The sequence below is a fragment of the Nansenia antarctica genome, assembly GCF_963989245.1.
Source record: "Nansenia antarctica genome assembly, chromosome: 1".
Taxonomy (NCBI): domain Eukaryota; kingdom Metazoa; phylum Chordata; class Actinopteri; order Argentiniformes; family Microstomatidae; genus Nansenia; species Nansenia antarctica.
In genome coordinates, this window is record NC_137674.1 from 18,617,515 (window position 1) to 18,639,111 (window position 21,597).

At 42.9% G+C, this 21,597-nt stretch overlaps 1 protein-coding gene across 1 annotated transcript in view; it reads right to left on the reverse strand.

The window, feature by feature from the left end:
* cul9 (cullin 9) overlaps nt 1-21,597 on the reverse strand; it is a 72,664-nt gene that overhangs the window by 4,561 nt on the left and 46,506 nt on the right. Inside the window, exons 28-36 of the mRNA XM_080544950.1 lie at nt 18,815-18,960; nt 18,003-18,153; nt 9,850-10,052; nt 9,100-9,374; nt 7,766-8,144; nt 7,069-7,209; nt 5,115-5,279; nt 4,733-4,896; nt 17-110 (exon numbers count right to left, since the gene is read on the reverse strand). Coding sequence (XP_080401076.1) covers nt 17-110; nt 4,733-4,896; nt 5,115-5,279; nt 7,069-7,209; nt 7,766-8,144; nt 9,100-9,374; nt 9,850-10,052; nt 18,003-18,153; nt 18,815-18,960 — 1,718 coding nt within the window. The remainder of the gene's footprint in view (nt 1-16; nt 111-4,732; nt 4,897-5,114; nt 5,280-7,068; nt 7,210-7,765; nt 8,145-9,099; nt 9,375-9,849; nt 10,053-18,002; nt 18,154-18,814; nt 18,961-21,597) is intronic.

A 21,597-nucleotide genomic window follows, 5' to 3' on the forward strand; every position in this document is an offset into this window, starting at 1 on the left:
AGTCAAATGGACTCACCATAGCTGAGCAGTTGTAATAATCTTTGTGTGTTGGTTTCCATGGCTTGAGGCATCTCCAGCAAAAGCCATGGTTACATTTGGCACAGGTCATACTGAATGTTAAAAAAACAAAGGAGACGTTTGCAAGGATGTCATTCATTCCAGACACTATACTGCTAATACACCTTGAAATGGTTTGATGTTACTACTTTGATAAACCCAGATCAAACAGGATTCATCCCTAATCGGCAAGGTGCGAACAATATAAGAAGAACCCTAAACATCATTACTTGCGCTAAAAGAAATAAGCAAACATCAATGTTAATAAGCTTTGACGCACAGAAAGCATTTGACACCGTGAATTGGGACTTTTTATACAGCACACTATCTGCAATGGGATTTCACCCAGAATTTATAGATTGGGTCAGAGTTATTTACAGAAATCCAAAATCACGTGTCAGAGTAAATGGATGCTGTTCTGGGTTCTTTGACTTACAAAGAGGGGTGATACAAGGCAGCCTGGTCTCACACGGCAGACGTCAGAATTCGACGTTTTCCATCGCATCCAAACGTGAGATTGGGGTAGCTCGTTTGAAAGCGCAGGGGTGCGCCTGTTATGTGCGCCTGTCGGGGCTTCTCTCGGGATTATTCCATTTTGAATTGCATTTGCATTAATTAGTTAGGCCACATTTTGAGATACAACCAACGGAGAGGGTTAGGGTTACCCTAACCCTAACCTTAACCCTAACCTTAACCTTAACCCTAACCTTAACCCTGACCCTAAATGTGGCCTGACTAATTAATGCAAGTGCAATTCAAAATGGAATAATCCCGAGAGAAGCCCCGACAGGCGCACATAGCAGGCGCACCCCTGCGAGCTACACATCGGAATTCGACGTTTGGAGTCTGCCGTGTGAGACCAGGTTGTACAAGGGGACTGTCTTAGCCCCCTGCTGTTCGCTAAAAATATTGAACCCCTGGCAGCGTCTATAAGACAGAAGGAGGAAATAAAAGGCATAAAGGACATGGGAAACAAGGAGCACAAGATTTCCCTTTATGCGGATGATATTCTGACTTATGTAAGCGACCCGGTCCTTTCGGTCCCTGCACTGATAGATACCATAAAGAAATATGGAGAACTCTCTGGTTATCAGATCAACCAATCAAAATCAGAGGCAATGATGTTGGTTGGACATTGGCCAAATCAATTGTCAGGTAGGCTTGACTTCCACTGGTCGCAGGGATTTAAATACTTGGGAATTATTATAACAACAGACTTATCTAAATTGTTTAAAGCCAACTATGGGAAATTGATGGGCCACATAAAAGAGGACCTTGCAAGATGGGAAATCCTACCACTCTCCTTGATAGGAAGAATAGAAAGTATAAGAATTAATATTTTACCAAGGTTGCTATTCCTCTTCCAATCACTACCTATTTATGTTCCTGTTTCCACCTTCTCTGTATTGGATAAATGGTTGTCCAGGTTCATTTGGCAAGGCAAACGACCCAGAATTAAATTTAAAAGACTACTCTGCACAAAAGAAAGAGGAGGTCTGGACCTACCTAGCCTGAAAAAATATTACTGGCCAGCCCAACTCAGAGCAATGATTGCATGGATATCCCAAGACACTGACACTATATGGGTGGGAATGGAGCAGAGTGAATGCCCAAATGTACCTTTACATTCAATACCATTCTTAAACCAAGATATATGGGGGAAAAAGAAAGTTACAAATGTATGGAGCAAAAACACTTTACAAATATGGTCAACTGTGAGGAAAAAGCTACAACTTCCCATGGCCACTTCCAGAGCTATAATGATAGCAAACAACTGTGAGTTTCCTCCAGCTAGGTTAGACAAGGGATTCCTGAAATGGAAGGAAAGCGGTTTAGTGGTTCTGGACCAGCTATTTGACAAAGCAGTCCTCAAATCATTTGAACAACTCAAAGAGGAATATGACTTACCAAATCAAGACTTCTATAGATACTTGCAAATTAGACACTATTTACAAAATCACCAAGAATGGGAACAGCTCTGCTCATTACCAACACAACTAGAACACCTCTTTATATTAACAACTAAAGGAACAGTGAAGACAAAGTTCATATCACGTATCTACAAGATATTGCAGGAAGAGTTAAAAGAAGATAACTTAGATATTAAAGAAAAATGGGAACTAGAAATGAACACAATCATTTCAGATGAGTAATGGGAGACTTCATGCAGTCAGGGACATAAGGTAACCAATAGCCCAAACTGGAAGGAATTTGGATGGAAAATTAAAATGAGATACTTTTACACTCCACTTATAACATCGAAATGGAGCACCACCTCAGATCACTGCTGGAGGGGTTGTGACATGGTTGGAGATCACACGCATATATTTTGGGACTGCCCAAAGATATTAGAATACTGGCAAAATATACAAAGAGAAATTAAAAAATGTCTCTCTATAGATCTACCTCTAGAACCATCACATTTCATATTAGGGAATCCCAGCTGATCTTGAAGAAAACAGCCAAACATACCAACTGAGAATCCTTCTCTTAATAGGCTAGGTGCACGATCTCACTACTTCCTGAAAGGCAACTGGTATGAACATATCCTGTCTCACTCTATTGGTTTAATTGATTAATCAGCTGTGCGGTAAACCGTTGGAACACACAGTGCACAGTAGGGCTGCAACAACGTATCGATTAAATCGATAACGAAATTTTCCATTATGCCATTATCGATTCGTTGTTTTTTTTTTTTTTACATTTTTTTTTTTTTCGGGTTTTGTTTCCATAACAAACCTACTTCCTGTTGACGCACGCCACGCTGTCTTGCGGCCGGTGTAGGCATCGCGAATCATAGCGAATCATAGCGCTACCTATGGCCGGAAAGGGCAGAACCTATGACCGGAACCGGAAAAGTGGGAAAATCCGGTACCTACACCGGCGCGGCGGCTACATTTAAATCATGCTACTCAAAAGCCTTGAGAGTGAAGCTGTCTGCTGTCTGCTGTCAGGACATGCTAGTGAGTTAGCTAGCAGGGTTAGCTCGCTGCTGCCGCTAGCTGACTGTCACTACGCTGCTCGTCCAGCTGTAGTCTGCGTAGCTGTGCTGAGAACCAGAGCACGAACTATGTTTCTATAGAGGAGGGTTACACTAACTATGTTTCTATAGAGGAGGGTTACACTAACTATGTTTCTATAGAGGAGGGTTACACTAACTATGTTTCTATAGAGGAGGGTTACAGCTAACTTCCTATTGTTTTATTATACAAGTCCTGCTGGGCTCAGCCCTTCCATGGTCTCCTGCTCTCCATGCAAATGCGTTAGTGTGAGTTCTGGCGAAGCGTCAGCTAAATGACTGTAATGTAATGCGATAGCCAGTGAGTGTTTGCTCGCATTCATGAATTCAATATTGCATGACAAGTGTATTTAGCTAGCTGGCTAACGTCAGTGGTAGAGCAGAGGTGATAAGCTAAAGGCTAGCTAGTGGTAGCCTACCAAGCTACCCGTGAGTTAGAGTGAGGCACTGACTGTCGCCTAGCCTATTGTATGGAGTGAGAGGACACATTGCATTGTTTTGGAGCATATCTGTTATATAAAAACATTAGTGTCTTGTCTGTAGCCTATATTGCACTTTGGGTTACTGACCTTTACATTAAGCAAAGTTATTACCTAAAACAATGCATGTATTGAGCTAGAGTTCAACTACTTTATTGAAACAATCTACCGTCATAGTCCATGGCCTGTTGTTAAACCTATTTGATGTAGCAAAGCCTTTTTTATTTATATTATGTTTTATTTTTTATTAATACTTATTCATTTTGCACATGTATATGTATAGGCCTGGCTGATTTAGAAAACATAAAATAAAATGTGCAAAATAAATCTTTTTATAATTATATATATATATTATAAATATTACATTTTTTAAAATTATTTCCCCCCCCGCTTTTTTGTATCCGATTAATCGACTAACCGAAAAATAATCGGCAGATTAATCGATTATCAAAATAATCGTTAGTTGCAGCCTTAGTGCACAGCTGATTAATCAATTAAACCAATAGAGTGAGACAGGATATGTTCATACCAGTTGCCTTTCAGGAAGTAGTGAGATCGTGCACCTAGCCTATAGCTAACAAAGTAATCACAGCCTCCTGGCTGAAGCCACACCCCCCAACAGTTATACAATGGAGGGAAAGAATCCAACATGTTTACAACATGGAACGTACAACAGCACTATTGAAATTAAAATTAGACACATTCCTTAATAGATGGTCATCCATTGCACTACATTTTCATTTGATCTGACTGATATGCAGATGTGTTTATTTATTTTTATTTATTTATTTTTATTTTTTTTCCCTTTCTTTTCTCTTACCATTGTTGGTTGTTGTTATTGTTACTGTTGTCACACTGCTGTTGTTGTTGATAATGGTGATAATGATTATGTTTATTGGCTGTTGTGGTTGTTTATGCCAGCGATGAAATTAGGGATTACTTTTGTTGTTGTTTGTTTTTTCTTCTTTTACTTTAATGTTATTATTTATTTTTAAGAAAGATATTCATGGACTGTTATTCTTTTGCGACTTACCCGTGACACCTTTATGTAACATCAATATGTTGTGAAATATTGTTTGACTGCACTTGATAAAAGAAAATGATAATAAACATTTTAAGTAAAAAAAAAAAGAAATGGTTTGATGTAAATGGACTGGTCTTGTAGTTTTGTACTTACTGTAGACAGCCTTCGTTCTTCTCTATCTGGGCCTGGCAGCTGGGGCAGCGTTTGGAGATGAGTTTGGCAAGGTGTTTACTCTGGGCTTCCATGCTCATACCGTCATAGTAGCCTCCATCATCCATCCACTGAGACATGTGGCTGCAACTGGCTGGGTAATGAGCCTGGGGGGGGGGGGAGAATACAGTTTACAACTATACCAGTTGTGCTATAAAGCGATATACTAGATACATTAAACCCATGGCCAAGTATTATTGAAACAGGAACTTGAGCATTATTGAAATAGAAAATTGTGCAACGCCTTAGGTAAAAGACAGGCCAGTTGACAGACACAGTGAAAGGCAGGTGGTTGACAGGCAGGTGGTCACCCAGAGGCACTGACCTCAGGGAAGTTGCAGCTGAAGCAGGAGGCCCAGCAGCACTTGGAGCAGGTGCCGATGCTACCGATGCTCTCCTTGCACAGGATCTGGTCACAGCCCTGGGGGTTGGTGCACCACGTCAGGTTAGAGCAGGACTCCACGTATCCCCGCAGGAGGGCGCTCTCGTACTGGAGGAACAGAGGACAACATGACTCTCATACTGGAGGAACAGAGGACAACATGACTCTCATACTGGAGGAACAGAGGACAACATGACTCTCATACTGGAGGAACAGAGGACAACATGACTCTCATACTGGAGGAACAGAGGACAACATGACTCTCATACTGGAGGAACAGAGGACAACATGACTCTCATACTGGAGGAACAGAGGACAACATGACTCTCATACTGGAGGAACAGAGGACAACATGACTCTCATACTGGAGGAACAGAGGACAACATGACTCTCATACTGGAGGAACAGAGGACAACATGACTCTCATACTGGAGGAACAGAGGACAACATGACTCTCTCATACTGGAGGAACAGAGGACAACATGACTCTCGTACTGGAGGAACAGAGGACAACATGACTCTCGTACTGGAGGAACAGAGGACAACATGACTCTCTCATACTGGAGGAACAGAGGACAACATGACTCTCATACTGGAGGAACAGAGGACAACATGACTCTCATACTGGAGGAACAGAGGACAACATGACTCTCATACTGGAGGAACAGAGGACAACATGACTCTCATACTGGAGGAACAGAGGACAACATGACTCTCATACTGGAGGAACAGAGGACAACATGACTCTCATACAGGAGGAACAGAGGACAACATGACTCTCATACTGGAGGAACAGAGGACAACATGACTCTCTCATACTGGAGGAACAGAGGACAACATGACTCTCATACTGGAGGAACAGAGGACAACATGACTCTCCCACACTGGAGGAACAGAGGACAACATGACTCTCTCATACTGGAGGAACAGAGGACAACATGACTCTCTCATACTGGAGGAACAGAGGACAACATGACTCTCCCACACTGGAGGAACAGAGGACAACATGACTCTCATACTGGAGGAACAGAGGACAACATGACTCTCGTACTGGAGGAACAGAGGACAACATGACTCTCATACTGGAGGAACAGAGGACAACATGACTCTCATACTGGAGGAACAGAGGACAACATGACGTGGTCAACAGGTGGATGGGTAGAGGGCTTGCTTAAACCCCTTAATATTCTTGTATAATTAAAACGCCTATCCGACGTCGATTGCGCCTGCTGTTACGATTGTATCTTGAGATGGATTATTTGTCTTGAAGCGCGAGAATCATAGCTTTGAGAGGACGTAACGCATGATTACCTACATAAACGTAGGAACATAGGAAGCGCGTCCAGGGCAAGTCACTTAATTCTCAAGGTGACCTGAGCCTGCCGTGTATGAGAACTAGAGGGATGAGGTTATTAGGGCTCTGTAATGATGGTTCTTTGATGGGTGGTGGCCGAGATAGGTGGAACCCAAAGTAATTAAAGATTGGCTCAAGATAGACAATTGAAGTGAACGTTTATTCCTTAAGATTCACGACGCGCCGGGTGAGTCCCTCACAGAGAGAACGCACCAAGACATGTTTTAGGCAGTGCTTCTTATAGGCCGTTAATTGATGATCAAGCACACAGTTGTTCATCATACAAATCATAACAATTGACAAGGCTCTGTTCAGTCTGCTTTCCACTGAAGGGGTCCCCAACCGTCGTTATACCTCTGCTACATAAGGAGCTAACTCTGTCAGTTCTGAGTCTCCTGATGACCCCTTGACACATGTCTATATTAGTCTCTAGTTAGGTTACACATTACAAGGTGGGGAATGGGACAGAGAGGGTACATATTGCAAGTTATGAAAGCTAGTTTACAAGTGCACACTGAAAACACATCCTATCAGGCTCCATACCTTGGTAATAGTGTCTTTGTCTGTGAGGATGTTAAAGAAGAACTGGGAGGTGGGCTGAGCTTGGCAGTCTGTGATTGGACAGTTGCAGTTCATCACCAGATTCTGCTCAATCCTGACGGTGAGGTAATCCTGCCAGCAGGACTAGAAGAAAACAACCACAACATTTAGAAGAGCCGTTGCGTGACATTAGAATTATAAGGTTCTATCTCAATTTCTGTCAACATTGAGTTTTTTTTACATAATCTGATCCATTAGGTGTTTATTAATGCCTGTGTGGTGTTATTTTTTTAAAATGTTGAAATGTTTGAGTTAGTAATTCATAAAATACAAAGGTTCCATCTCACAAAACATAATGGAATGTAAAAACTTAACTTAACCTAACCCTAAACGGAGATAGAACCTTATAATTCTAAGCTCACGATTGGTCAACCTGCACACATTTACAGTAGATACTATGGCTCAACATTTGTCTTAAAAAAATAATATATATGTGTTACGGTACATGTGGTAATACAGTACATGTGGGAAAACTAGGGTTAGGGTTAGGGTTAGGTGCTAGGGTGCTACTGTTAGGGTTAGGGTTAGGGTTAGACATGCCAGCATGTACCAAGTCGACATAGCACCTAACCCTGACCCTAGTTTTCCCACATGTACCGTAACATATATATCAATAAGACGTTCTGGGCATCAAGCTCACCCTGCAGCAGTAGTGCATGCAGCAGAGGGTGGGGGCGGGCTCCGACTCCCCCGCGTAGGAGATGAGGCACACCGGGCAGCTGGAGACGGGGTTGGGGGGGGGCGGCAGGGGGTCGTGGCTCTTCAGCCCGGCCGCCATGACCAGGGAGTCTGGCTCGTCTGTGTAGCGCTGGATCAGCTGGTCCACGTTCCACCTGCAGTAGACCAGGAGGTGCTCGGCCCGGTCCAGGTCCAGACTCAGGGTGGCGGAGACCTGATTGACAGTGCGCTGCATCAGCTGCCGGACCTCCTCCTGGTTCATGGTCCGGCCCATGGAGAAGATGACCGCCTCCAGGACGCCGTCTTCTGCAAGCTGAGGGTCTGTACTGAGGCCTGCCAGGCTGCAGGGTCACAGAGAGACACACACACACAGACACAGACAGACACAGACACAGAGACACACACACACACGCGCACAGACAGAGACACACACAGACAGACACACACAGAGAGACACACACACACACACACACACACACACACACACACAAACACACACAGAGACACACACAGGGACACACACACACAGAGACACACACAGACAGAGAGAGAGACACACACAGAGACACACACACAAAAACATGACATTTTGCTGCCTCACCTCTCAAAAGTGTGTCAGTTTGAAGTCTGAGTAGAACCATGTTAAGATACCAGAGAATAATTATTTTATATTTGGAAGGCTAGTGGGTCTGAATTCAACAATGTCTGAGCCAAATCAAAGCATTCCTGAACATTCTTCTTTATTCTTTTACTTAGTATAACATTCTGAAGCATCATTTTGTCATGTAGCAGCATTTGTCAAAATATTAGAGTCAAGGACTGAATTCATTAAGAGAGCAATGGCAGAGAACAACAGTGTCAGTATGAGACAGTGGTTGCCAGGCACTTAAAAACTTGGGAGGGGGGGGCCTGGGTGGCGTAGTTCACTTAAGTGAATGCCACGTAATTGCTCTGGTTTGATTCCTGCCGTCGACATATCCTGCATGTCATCCCTCCTCTCTCTCACCCATCCTTCCTGTCAATCTCTCCTGTCTCTACCCCAATAAAGCAGAAATGCCCTATTTTTTTTTTTTTTTACTAGGACAGCACATACGGCATAAGGAATTCTTCCAGCGTCAGGGCTGAAAATATCAACCCATGACATGCTCTATGAGTTATCTATCAAAGCATTTTTGGGATGGCTATGGAAGACAATAGTGGATAGAAAAAAAAATAGATAGAAAGACAAGTTTCCAGTTTCCACCCCTGATATAAAAAAACCTACGTCCCCGACGAGGTCAAGGGTCGTCTGCACACCTGATGTCTGCGTTGTCGCTGGCGCCCTTCTTCAGCTCGGCCTGGCTGAAGGAGAAGTGTGCCTGGCCCTTCTGAGGGGTGGAGGGGTCCTCGGGCAGGAACTCCACGATGTGGGGGCTGTCCTCGTTGCGCCTGATGTAGCCCTTGCTGATGATGTGCATGACGCAGGATAGCACGTCGGTGGTGCAGCAGCTGAAGCGCCCCGTGCCCGGACGCCTCCTCGGCACCGCACCTAGGAGGCGTCCCGAGTCCTGCTTCTGACACAAGTCCAACACCTGAGAGGGGTGGAGAGGGGAGGGGAGGAGAGGAAAGACAGGTGTACGGCACATGTCAGTGACATCACATTACTAAACAGAATCCAAGTACACATATATAAAATGAAAGAACCCTATTTTTGCTATTCCCTTTACATTTACGGGTTTATATACTTGTTTTCTGGGGACATACAATCACAATTACATACACTTTGTAAATAAGAATTTTGTTCTTAATTGTCTCGCCTGGTAAAATAAAGGTAAAATAAAATATAAATAAATAAAAAACGTGTAATATCTGATCTATTTGTAAACAAGAAAAGTTAGCCAGATCAACATCAACAGTTAAGACTCCGAATCCTGTTATATCTTTATTGAATTAATTGAAATAGTACCTCAGGAGAGGGTTACACAAGCATCAGACCTGAAGGTGTTTATTTCACTTTACTTTGGTATCATGGGTTTTACACACAAGAGTGATTGAGTGAGGTCTTACTCTGAACACCAGGTTGTCTATGTGCATCTGTTTCTCGATCTTCATGATCTGGATGATGAGGCAGTACACAAAGTTCCTCTTCCTCTCCAGTGGCCGCGCGGCGTCCTCGTTCACGTTGATGTAGGTCTGCTTGGGCAGCAGGTAGCAGTAGCTGTGGTTGTCCACGATCATGGACAGGACGTGGTTGTTCAACCTCAGGACACCTGGGGCCGGTTGCATAAAGATAGACCCAGTCTTAGACTTACATCTCACTTTAAGTCAGACTTGCTATAGACTCTAAAATGCTCCTGTTGCATAAAGCTAGCCTATGAGTGACTAAAGTGAGACTGACTTAGATAGCCTGCCACACAATGCATTCTAGGTAAAATAAGACACTTGACAGGAAAAAAAAAACAATGCGGTCGAAACAGCTCCACCTAGCGGCGGAAGATATGAGAGAGAAACACAATTTTCTTCTGCTGAAAACGTATGTATATTGGAGGAATATAATTCGGAGAACCGTATACTGCTTAGCAGTTTTAACCAGTGAAGTAGTTTACCGCGCTGGAGTTACAGTGTTAGCTAGCTACTCGCCCTGACTCGTTCCCATAGCAACACAGCTCTTCAGTCAAGCTTAGCCAGGGGGGAAGGTGGCTAACTTCCTAACCTCAAAATAAGTCAGTCTTGTTTTTTATGCAACAGGCAGTCTTAATTAGACTGAACTAACCTGATAATATAAGACTAGTCTAAGGCTTAGACCAGTCTTAGGCCCAATCCCGATTCCCTTTTCTACCCCTATGGCTCGTTTTCGAGTGTGACTCGATTTCGAGCCAAGGCCTTCGAACAGAGCCACAAGCCGAAGGGGTTGAAATCTACCCCTATGAAATAGGACAACCCTTCAAGACTGATACGTCATCGGGAGTATCGTAGAAAAGCATTGACGCTCGCGACTCATTCACAACTTCACTTTTACGCTATCAATCGATCAAACAAGTCATAAAATAAAAAAGAACAATGCTTCATTATCAGACCATGACAGAATAACGGCGCTCTAACCTGTATGAAACCTGTGCTCCTACCCTGCCAGTCTGCACTGATTTAGGACAACAGTGCAACAACTTCGCGGCTGAACTTTAGTTACATTTACGGCGTCATATACCATCAATTGGAAACATGAACAAATGCATGACTTACATATTTAATTTTATGACGTTCCGAAATCCGAAGTGACAGGAGCGCTGGAGAAACAGCCGCTGTCCACTGCATTAATTAACTACCGTATTTTCCGCACTATAAGGCGCACCGGATTATAAGGCGCACCTTCAATGAATGGCCTATTTTAGAACTGTTTTCATATACAGGGCGCACCGGATTATAAGGCGCACCGGATTATAAGGCGCATAGAATAGATACTGCAGTCAAACGTTTGACTGGGGTTGCGTTACGCCCAAGCTCCACCTACTGCGTTGCGTCACCTCTCCATCGGTGTTGTGTCAACTTCCCATTGTCCAAGCTCCACCTGAGCGTTGTCACCGTCAACGTTCTACCTGCTCCACTGTCAAAAATATATATTTTTTCACCTCAAGTATCAGCCGTTCGTCATCCATTTTTGCAACAAGCGTCAAGGACCTGCGGTGATTCACAGCTGACTCGCGTGAATAGCAATTCGCAATAGCTGCAACCACGAGATATAGAGTAGTTAGCTACAAGCATTTTCAATCTGCTATTATCTCTATTAGTGGATTAACCGCTGTGGTGATTTAACAGCTGATAAAAATACATCAAGTAGACTACAAACAGAGCAAAACAACACCAGAAAACAACCAATAGGCTATACAATTATAACCAACAACCAATATGTGACAGCTCCTGGTGAAATGTGCAACGTACTTTTTCAGTTTTTACACATGCTTAAACTACAGATTGTAAGCTTTCAAATGATGTGTCATACATTCAAATCAGAGAAAGATTGAACACGACAGGCGTATTTGAATGTTGGTTCACCTCAAACACTGAATGGGAGAAAAGTGACTCTGACCAAACCACAACAAACGCTGCTAGCGGCTAACAGCTAACAAAACACATCGCTACGAAGGTCTAAACTGTATTTTAATAACATGACAACATACTGGGAGAACATCGACATGCTAAAAACACATAACTACACATAACTAGATGAACACACAGTTCTTGCTTTTGAACACGAGCTAAAACGAAACTATGTTTACAAGTCAACCCTCCCTTACCGGTAGCCTCCGGCAAACGAGAATAATGAATCCAATACACAAATGATAAGTGTTTAGTGATCGTTAAACTGTTGTTTATTATATCGAGTGGGTACTTTAAAACTTCAAGTTGAAAGCACCAAGAATCTCACTTTGTTCCCTCGGAAACTCTGTTTAGTCTTCTTTACTTGGGGTCTTGTGGTGTGGGACTGTGAGTAAGCACAGTATACCGGTGTTTACTGATTACCGTAATGCTGCAAGCGGTGCGGCTTTGTAGTTTACCAGTCGTACTGAAACATTTTGACAGAGCGCCTTGAGCGCCGTGTACAACCAGTATGGATCAACAAATTAACCAATTGATCCATATATAAGGCGCTCCGGGTTATAAGGCGCACTGTCGGTTTTTTTGAAAATTAAAGGCTTTTAAGTGCGCCTTATAGTGCGGAAAATACGGTACATGTCCTTGATGAGTCTCCCGCTCACTGCCCTCCATCAAAAATGTCACATCCATCGATAATATTACATAATTAACAACTGTTCGGATTAGATCGCGAGTTGTTTTGGTATGTCGCAATCCGCTTGTTAAGTCTGACGTCAAGTGACGTTTAGCCATTTCCGAGTCCAAACCAGAAATTCCCCGCACCAGAGTACCTGTGAACTACAGCGGTAGAATGACAGTTTAATCGTTTTTTAGACTCGGATCTATTCATACAACAAGGGACACAGCACTTTCCCGTTTTCTCCATATTGTCAGGGTATTTGAGCCTCGGAAAAGCGCTATATAAATATAATTTATTATTATTATTATTTCGGCATTTCGACGTCACGACTTAACAAGCGGATACAATTTATACCACCGGGGGGGGGGGGGGGGGGAATTCGCGCCTATCATGCACATATCAGCCTGTGGATAGAAAACTTTATAATGTAATAACTTTACATTAAATATGTCTACCATCATCCGCTGTCAAACACCACAATTTATTTCTAAATAAACATGATTGTACATCTCTGAAATGTTAATCGCGCACATTTCTATGGGTCAGTTGCCGGGGCAGAGGAACAGGGTGACTGTCAGCCTGTGACAAACGCGCAGATATCAGTGCTCCGGTGTCCTGCTTTAGTAGTCTAATGGAAGTGATCAGGCATAACAGCGTTTTTTTTTTATGCTTGTTGTAAACAAAAGGTCTATAATGCATTGAAATGACATTAGTAGATCAGACATTAGACATCAGACATTAGACATGGAAATATGTCATATGCTGTCCACAAATCAGCCTGTAACGTTAGACACAGCACCTCGACATAAAAGCGATTTTTTTGTTATGCTTGTTCTAAAGAAAATGTCTATAATGCATTGTAATGACATTAAACTAACGTTTGATAGATAACTTTACATATGTGTACCATCATCCGCTGTCAAACGCCACAGGTAATAATTGATTTATGATTGTACATCTCTGAAATGCTCGACTGTCATGCAGCGTTGTGTTACTGTAACGTTAGACACAGCACCGACATAAAAGCGATTTTTTGGTTATGCTTGTTATAAATAAAAGGTCTATAATGCATTGTAATGACATTAAACTACCGTATTTTCCAGACTATAAGTCGCGGTTTTTTTCATACTTTGGCTGGTCCTGCGACTTATAGTCAGGTGCGACTTATATATCAATAATTCATAATCTCTGACTGACATGAACTGACATACGGTAATCTCTGACTGACATGAACCAAGGAGTAAACATTACCGTCTACAACCACGAGAGGGCGCTCTAGGCGTGTGACAACGAGTAGGCCTACCACTGAAAAAGACAGCTGATGACACAAACAAAATGGAGTCAAAAAGAAAATCCTATTCTGCAGATTACAAACTGCAACTTGTAAAATATGCAGCCGAAAACAGTAATCGAGCAACAGAAAGAAGGTTTGGAGTGAGTGAGAAACTAGTGAGGGACTGGCGAAAAGCAGAGGTTACTCTCACTGCCATGAAGAAAACGAAGAAAGCAAATCGCGGGCTGAAAGCTAGATGGCCAGAGATGGAGGAACGAGTCCACAGATGGGTGCTTGAACAACGTGCTGCCGGGAGAGGCTTGTCAACAGTGCAGTTACGTCTCCACGCCCTGGCAGTGGCCAAGGAGATTAATATCAATGACTTTGCTTGTTGGACTCGCTGGCTTGTTATGTCCGTTTTCGCCTATTCAGCCTCCCAGGTGGGCCTATGTTCTTTATTAATGTGTTCATCTTTATTCATTAATGTGTTACGTTAACATACCGGACACCTATTGAGCCTGTTGTTCTGTGTGCTATAATATGTACGGTGGTTGAATAACTGTTGTGTTTAGGGGTGGGACGATTAGAAAATGTCATGTCACGATTATCGTGGGCAAAATAATCGCGATCCACGATATTATCGCGAGAATTTTAAAAAAAAAAAAAAAAAAAAAAGTTTTTTAGAATGCCAATAAAACACACTGTAATCACTTTAACTTAGATTTTGTTGTATTTTTATTGAATCATGTTAATAACATTAACATCATTTTAAAAACATCTTGACAAAAATAAAAATCTTTAATAAAATCTTAAATAAGGTAATGATAAATTATAAGGTATCACTGCATAAATAAAGGAAAAAAATACTGTCAAACAAAACTTGAACACTGACACTTTTCTGTCATCAAACTGAGTGCTAGCCGTGTGGCTTAGAGACTTGAAAGCTTCAAGATAGGTTAAAGTGCAAACATGTCAACATGTTCACTTTTTCTGCCTTTAGCTGTGCTCGGAGAGGTGTGAGTATGTGCCCACTGACTGGCACTAAACACTCTCTCTGAAGGAACACTAGTTGCAGGTATGCATAGAAGCCTGCGTGCAACCCTGGAAAGGTGAGGCAATGGACACGGGGCCGATGCAGCCATGGTGAGAAGGCTAGCATACGTTAGTGACTGACTGACAAGGCTGACTTGACAGTCACGTTACCCATGCAGGCTGAACAATCGCGCGAGACAAATTTCTGTGAGGATATTCGCGCGCGGCTCATGTGAGAAATCTCAATTATATTACTATTTATTTATAACATACGATTATTACATCCTCCCTCTCGCCAGTTTGGGGCAACATAGACTTCTCCCCTGGTGCCACGGATAGGGGTTTCAAGCGGTGGGACAGCAAAGGGATGGTTACTATCGGACATTTATATGATACGGAAATACTACTTTCATTTGACCAATTATGTAAGAAATATGACCTACCACAAAATGAGTTTTTCAGATACCTTCAGATACGAAGTTTTTTAAATAGCCAAAAAGACACTGGCCTCTGTCACCAACCCTCTCCGCTGGAGGAGATAGTCTCTGCTGGAAAGACGAGAGGCATTCTGGGGCTTGGGTATAGAGCACTTTCGAAATAAAGGCAAACCTGCATTTACGCCCAAAGACTGGAATAATGACCTGAACATTAATACTGATGCAGCAACTTGGTCACTAATATGGCAATCGGCAAACGACATCTCAGTCTGTAATAGGACGAAGAAAACGCAATTTAGACTACTACAACGTTTGCAGATTACTCCCCAACTTAGACATAAAATGGATCATAACAAATCGGAAATGTGTACAAAGTGTATTACCGAGGTTGGGAGCTTTGTTCATTGTGTTTGGACTTGTAGATATATAGATGATTACTGGAAAGGCATAGTGGATAAAATTCATCTAATTCTAGATGTTACATTGGATAAGGACCCCATGTGTCTGTTGTTTGGGTTGCCAGACAAACAACTTAAAAGTATGCATTCCAAAAGACTTCTGTGTATCCTCACTTTTTGTGCAAGGAAAAATATATTGCTGAAATGGATAGACTGCAAACCGCCTACAATAGCTGGATGGCACAAGGTAATTTTTGATATGATTCCTATGGAATATCTGACATATAGGTCTAAGTGTAAAATAAAGACATTCTATAAGATTTGGTCTCCGTTCTTAGATTATATTGGTACCAGACTGGCTGCCATTGTAATGAAAGGTTTGGTGGATTACACTCAAGAAAGTACACAAGACTAATGTGTAACAGATCTACAATGTATGGGTCACAATAATATTTACTGTGCTGGTGTTGTGCTGCCGCTGTGTTTAGGACTGTAAGACATGGATGCTGTCTCCGATGGGGGTGATCCCCCCATATATTATGGCATTTGTTGTCATTTTCTTTTCTGTTTATTTCTAATATGTGACATGGCCTCCTCCCCCCCTGTTTTTTTGTTTTTGTTTTGTTTTGTTTGTCTTTGTTTTTTGTTTGTTAGTTTGTTTAAATAAATAAAAAAGAGAAAGAACATTTTCTGTTATTGTTTATGGACAATGTACTGCATAACAAAGTGCAAAACTAGTTTTCTACTATTAATGGGACAATAACCTCCCCCACGGATACTAGTTGTTGTTGTTATGTCCTGTTGTGTACATGTCTCTGTGAAACTCAATAATAAAAAAAAACACATAGGTCACATACATTAATACATACAATAAAAACAGACAGATCAAATCATGATACAGGTGATGGTACTCCTGCTGGGCATTGCTGCCTGACGCACCTCCAACAGTGCCTTTAGAACAGGTGTGCTGTGACACCTCACTGAACACCTATGTGGGCCTAACTGGGTCATCAGCTGGGGACCACCAGTCAGACAAAGCAGTGTTTATAAAATGTAGTGCCTATTTAAAAAGTCCAGTCATTTAAAAATAATAATAATGTAAAAAAAAAAAAAAAAAAAAAAAAAAACGATTATGACGATTATTCAACTAATTAAAATTCTCCACGATAAAGTTATCGCGGGTGTTTTTATCGCGATTAACGATAAACACGATAATCGTCCCATCCCTAGTTGTGTTACGTTAACATACCGGACACCTATTGAGCCTGTTGTTCTGTGTGCTATAATATGTACGGTGGTTGAATAACTGTTGTGTTACGTTAACATACCGGACACCTATTGAGCCTGTTGTTCTGTGTGCTATAATATGTACGGTGGTTGAATAACTGTTGTGTTACGGTACGTTAACATACCGGATACATTACATTTTTGGGCATTTAGCATAGGCCTTATTCCATAGCGACTTTACAACCAATTTAGCCTATTCAGCCTCCCAGGTATGTTCTTTATTAATGTGTTAATATTTTTATTTATTTATTTTTTAAATTTTTTTATTCATCATATACCGGACACCGGTATTCAGCGGCATTCAGCCTGAGCCTGTTGTTCTGTGTGCTATTGTGTAATTGAATAACTGAATGTTTTTGAGAAATACATTTCTACGGTAAATAAATGCGACTTATAGTCCAGTGCGGCTTATATGTGGTTTTTTCCTCTTCGTGACCCATTTTTTGACTGCTGCGACTTATACTCGGGTGCGACTTATAGTCCGGAAAATACGGTAAGATAATAAGATGATCATAATTTTTCAAATCTTTATTAATAAGTAATTACAGAGAAAGTAAAATGACATTTCCGCATTGAATAGAGCGACATAACATTTCTGTAGATGATTCGCAATGCATCCTGGAATCAAGGGGTAGCGTACCCCTATGGCTTCGAAGCTAGTCTGGTCCTGAAATCGCTCGAAATGAAGTCATAGTTAGCCCTCGAAATGAAGCCATGGCTCGATGAAATATGAATTGGGATAGCCCTCCCCCTAAACGTGAACGCGCAAATCAAGCCATAGGGGTGAAAACGAAGCCGTAGGGGTGAATTGGGATTGGCCCTTATCTATCTTTATGCAACCGGCCCCTTGTTGTTAGACAGGGACATAGCCTTGCATTCAGGGCAGACTCCGCAGGCATTTTTCCCACCATATCGTGACTTGACCATTCAGAATGGCCCCCATAATACACTGTAGGTGAATTTAGGAGTTACCATTATTATGTCATAGAAAAAGAGAGACAAACGAAGCTTCAAGCGCTCACCCTTCATGAGGTCGTTGCCAGGGGTGACTTGGTCGTTGTCAGGGCTGACTTGGCTGAGGATGCCCTTCTCTGTGACGAGGGGAGACAGAGCGTGGGCCAGCATCGTCAGGGAGAGGCCTGTGGCCTGCTGAAGATCCTCCATAGCTACCTCCTGAGACGGAGGGAACAGAGCTGATGAGCCTATTAGCTAAAACCAGGGTTCCCACACCTTCTGAAACATCAAATTCAAGCACCTTTCAAGGACTTTCAAGACTCAATTCCCTCAAATTCAAGGACTCAACACGGCATAGTTTGAGACAGAACTAGTTGACGAGCTAAGTAAAACATTTCTGAATATGTGTCTTTTTTTTTTTGAGAGAGAGAGAGAGAGAGAGAGGGGGGGGGATTCAAGCACTTTCAATGACCCATGTCTAATTTCAAAAACTTTTAAGACCTTGATTTCTTTTTCTCAAATTCACAAACTTTCAAGGATTTCAAGGACCCGTGGGGAACCCTGTAAAACGGTTATTCTCCAGAGTAAAAAAATCAAAATGGTAAATGGACTGATTTATATAGCGCCTTTATCCAAAGCGCTTTACAACGGCCTCTCATTCACCCATTCACACACACATTCACACACCAATGGCGGCAAGCTACCATGCAAGGCGCCGGCCCGCTCACTGGGAGCAATTTGCGGCTCAGTGTCTTGCCCAAGGACACTTCGACATGTGGCCAGCCGGGGCTTGAACCACCGATCTGCCAACCTTGCGATCATTAGACGGCAGCTCTACCTCCTGCCCCCCAGAGTGTGTTCCCCGGTAGAACCACGTTACCTCTTGGTGGTTGAACCGCAGCAGGATGTACATCTGCAGCGTGGAGACGTAGAGCGTACAGGAGCCGTACTGCAGCTCGGCGTTCCCCAGCCAGGTCCACTGCAGACGTCGGGGCTTGCTGTGGTTCAGACTGTACATGCACTGGCCTGCACGGAACACAAATGGAGCACGTTAACAAGAAAATCCAAGTTCCGAGTCTGTCGATATACAACAATTTTCATGCAAAATAAGCAATTTTATTTAAAAAGAAAGACAAAATGATCTGACATGTCCTTTTGATGACATGCTTACTTCTTGACATTAGAGGTGATTTCTGTCCGCCCGTACAACATTTTTTGGAAACAGATAACACCCTCCCCCTGAAATTGAAGTTTGTAGTGTGTGGCTAGCCTGTGAGACCAGAGCAGAGAGCCACCACTGTGCCCATAAGGCTTGGTTATATTATATCCATATTGTAACAGCTAAGGGAATTTGGTAACAGAACAGTAAAATTCCTATTAAGACAATTTTGTAAGGCATTGATCAAAGGAACGGCAAGTTTACTAAGAAATTAAGAAATCTATTGATTAGGAAATCTTTTGATGTGGTTATTTACACATCCATCCTAAGCATTCAGTTTGCGTACATTTTAGGTGTCGTTATCAGTTTTGATCGTTGTAATTGCTAACTGCAAATAAGCACGGAATAACGTGAAACAAACATGGTATAGATGCGTAACTTCATGAGAAAAGTTAGTTGATGATAATATTGGACACTGCTCAGGGCTCGACAGTGCGACTGTGTTTTGTTAGCCGCTAGCTGCTAGCAGCGTTTGCTTCCGGTTTCATTACAAAGAGGTTAACCCTATATGTGGAATGGAATGGAATGGAATGGAATGGACTTTATTTGTCATTGCTACAGTACAGGTACCAAACAACGAAATTTAGGAGGGGTGGCTCCCCTGGTGTTAGGAAAGGATTTTTTTTTTTTTTTTTTTTTTTTTAGAAAAAGCATAGATGCATAAAATCACAAGAAGGTAAGGAGCTGGTTTACATCAATAAAGGCTATGTACACAATCCACTGTACTATACTGCACAGATAGTCAACTAGGGTTGTCATATTGCACAAAGAGTATTTTTTCACATTATTTTAAAGTGTCACAGTTTGCAGGCTTGAAAATGTACATGTTTGTGCCTCAGCACTAGCTGCCATACAATCCGTCCGGACTGTCCTGGGCCCAGAACTTAGGCCTTTTCTGTGTTCAGGGCCTTGACGGCCCTGTGGTAGAAGCAGTCCTTCAGTCTGTTTGTCTTAGCGGCCGGGGTCCTGTACCTCCTGTTCGAGGGCAGCTTGACAAAGTGTACGTGCCCAGGGTGGGTCGGGTCCCTGGAGATCTTGGAGGCCCTCCTGAGACAGCGTGTGTTGTAAAGCTCCTCCAGAGAGGGGAGGGGGGCGCCGGTGATCTTCTGTGCTGTTCTCACGACTCTCTGTAGCGCGTTTCTCTCCGCTGTTGTGCAGCTGTGGAACCAGTTGGAGATGCCGAAGGTGAGGATGCTCTCCACTGCGCCGTGGTAGAAGGCCACCAGTATCTCCTGCTTGTTGTGTTGTTTCCTGAGGCATCTCAGGGTGTATAGCCGCTGTTGTGCCCTCTTGATGGTGCCTTTAGTGTTGTCCTTCCAGGTCAGGTCATCCCGCATGTTGTGTCCCAGGAATCGGAGGGTTGAGACTCTCTCCACGCTCTCTCCGTCGATGAGCAGGGGCTGGATCTCGGACTTTTTCCTCCTGAAGTCTACGATGAATTCCTGGGTCTTTGACTTGTTTAGCAGCAGGTTGTTAACCTTGCACAGCTTGCTCAGTTGCTCTACCTCATCCCTGTACGCCGCCTCGTCCCCCCCCGAGATACATCCCACCACGGTGGTGTCGTCTGCAAACTTTACGATGTAGTTGCTGGGGTGGACCGGGGTGAAGTCGTGGGTGTAGAGGTTGTAGAGGATAGGGCTTAGCACGCAGCCCTGGGGTGACCCAGTGCTGAGGCTGAGGGCTGTGGAGGTGTGGGGGCCCACCCGCACCCTCTGGGGGCGGTCGGTCAGGAAGTCCTTGATCCACGCACATATAGAGTGTGATAGACCCAGGTCTAGTAGTTTGGTCACTAGCCTGTCTGGAAGGATGGTGTTGAAGGCGGAGCTGAAGTCCACGAAGAGCAGTCTCGCGTAGCTGTTTCCCCTCTCCAGGTGGGATAGAGTGGCGTGGAGAGTCGTCGCTATGGCGTCCTCTGTGGACCTGTGGGCTCTGTAGGCGAACTGGTATGGATCCAGGTTGGGCGGGAGGCGTGTGAGTATGTGGGCCCGGACTAGTTTCTCGAAGCACTTCATGATGATTGGTGTGAGTGCCACCGGGCGGTAGTCGTTTAGGCAGCTCACCGTGCTTTTCTTCGGGACTGGGATGATATGTGCCTGACGTCTAACATTCAAATTACTCTAACTTCATATTTTTTGGGATTTCAATGTATGACACATCATTTGAAAGCTTATGATCCGTAGTTCCAATCCACAACACGTCACATTTGAAAGTGTTTATGTAATTTTTTTACATTTGAAAGTGTTTTGTTTATATATATTTATATTATACAATTTACCAGTCATATTCTGGAATGTGTCTAAATGTTAAAGTTCCATAAGTATAAGCAAAATAAAGTAACAGTTTGTAAATAAATAGTAGCATTTCAAAAAAAAAACACGAACTGTGAACCGTGGGCCAACTGAAATTAATATTCTTACTTCCCCTTTACATTGTGTGAGTCTCCA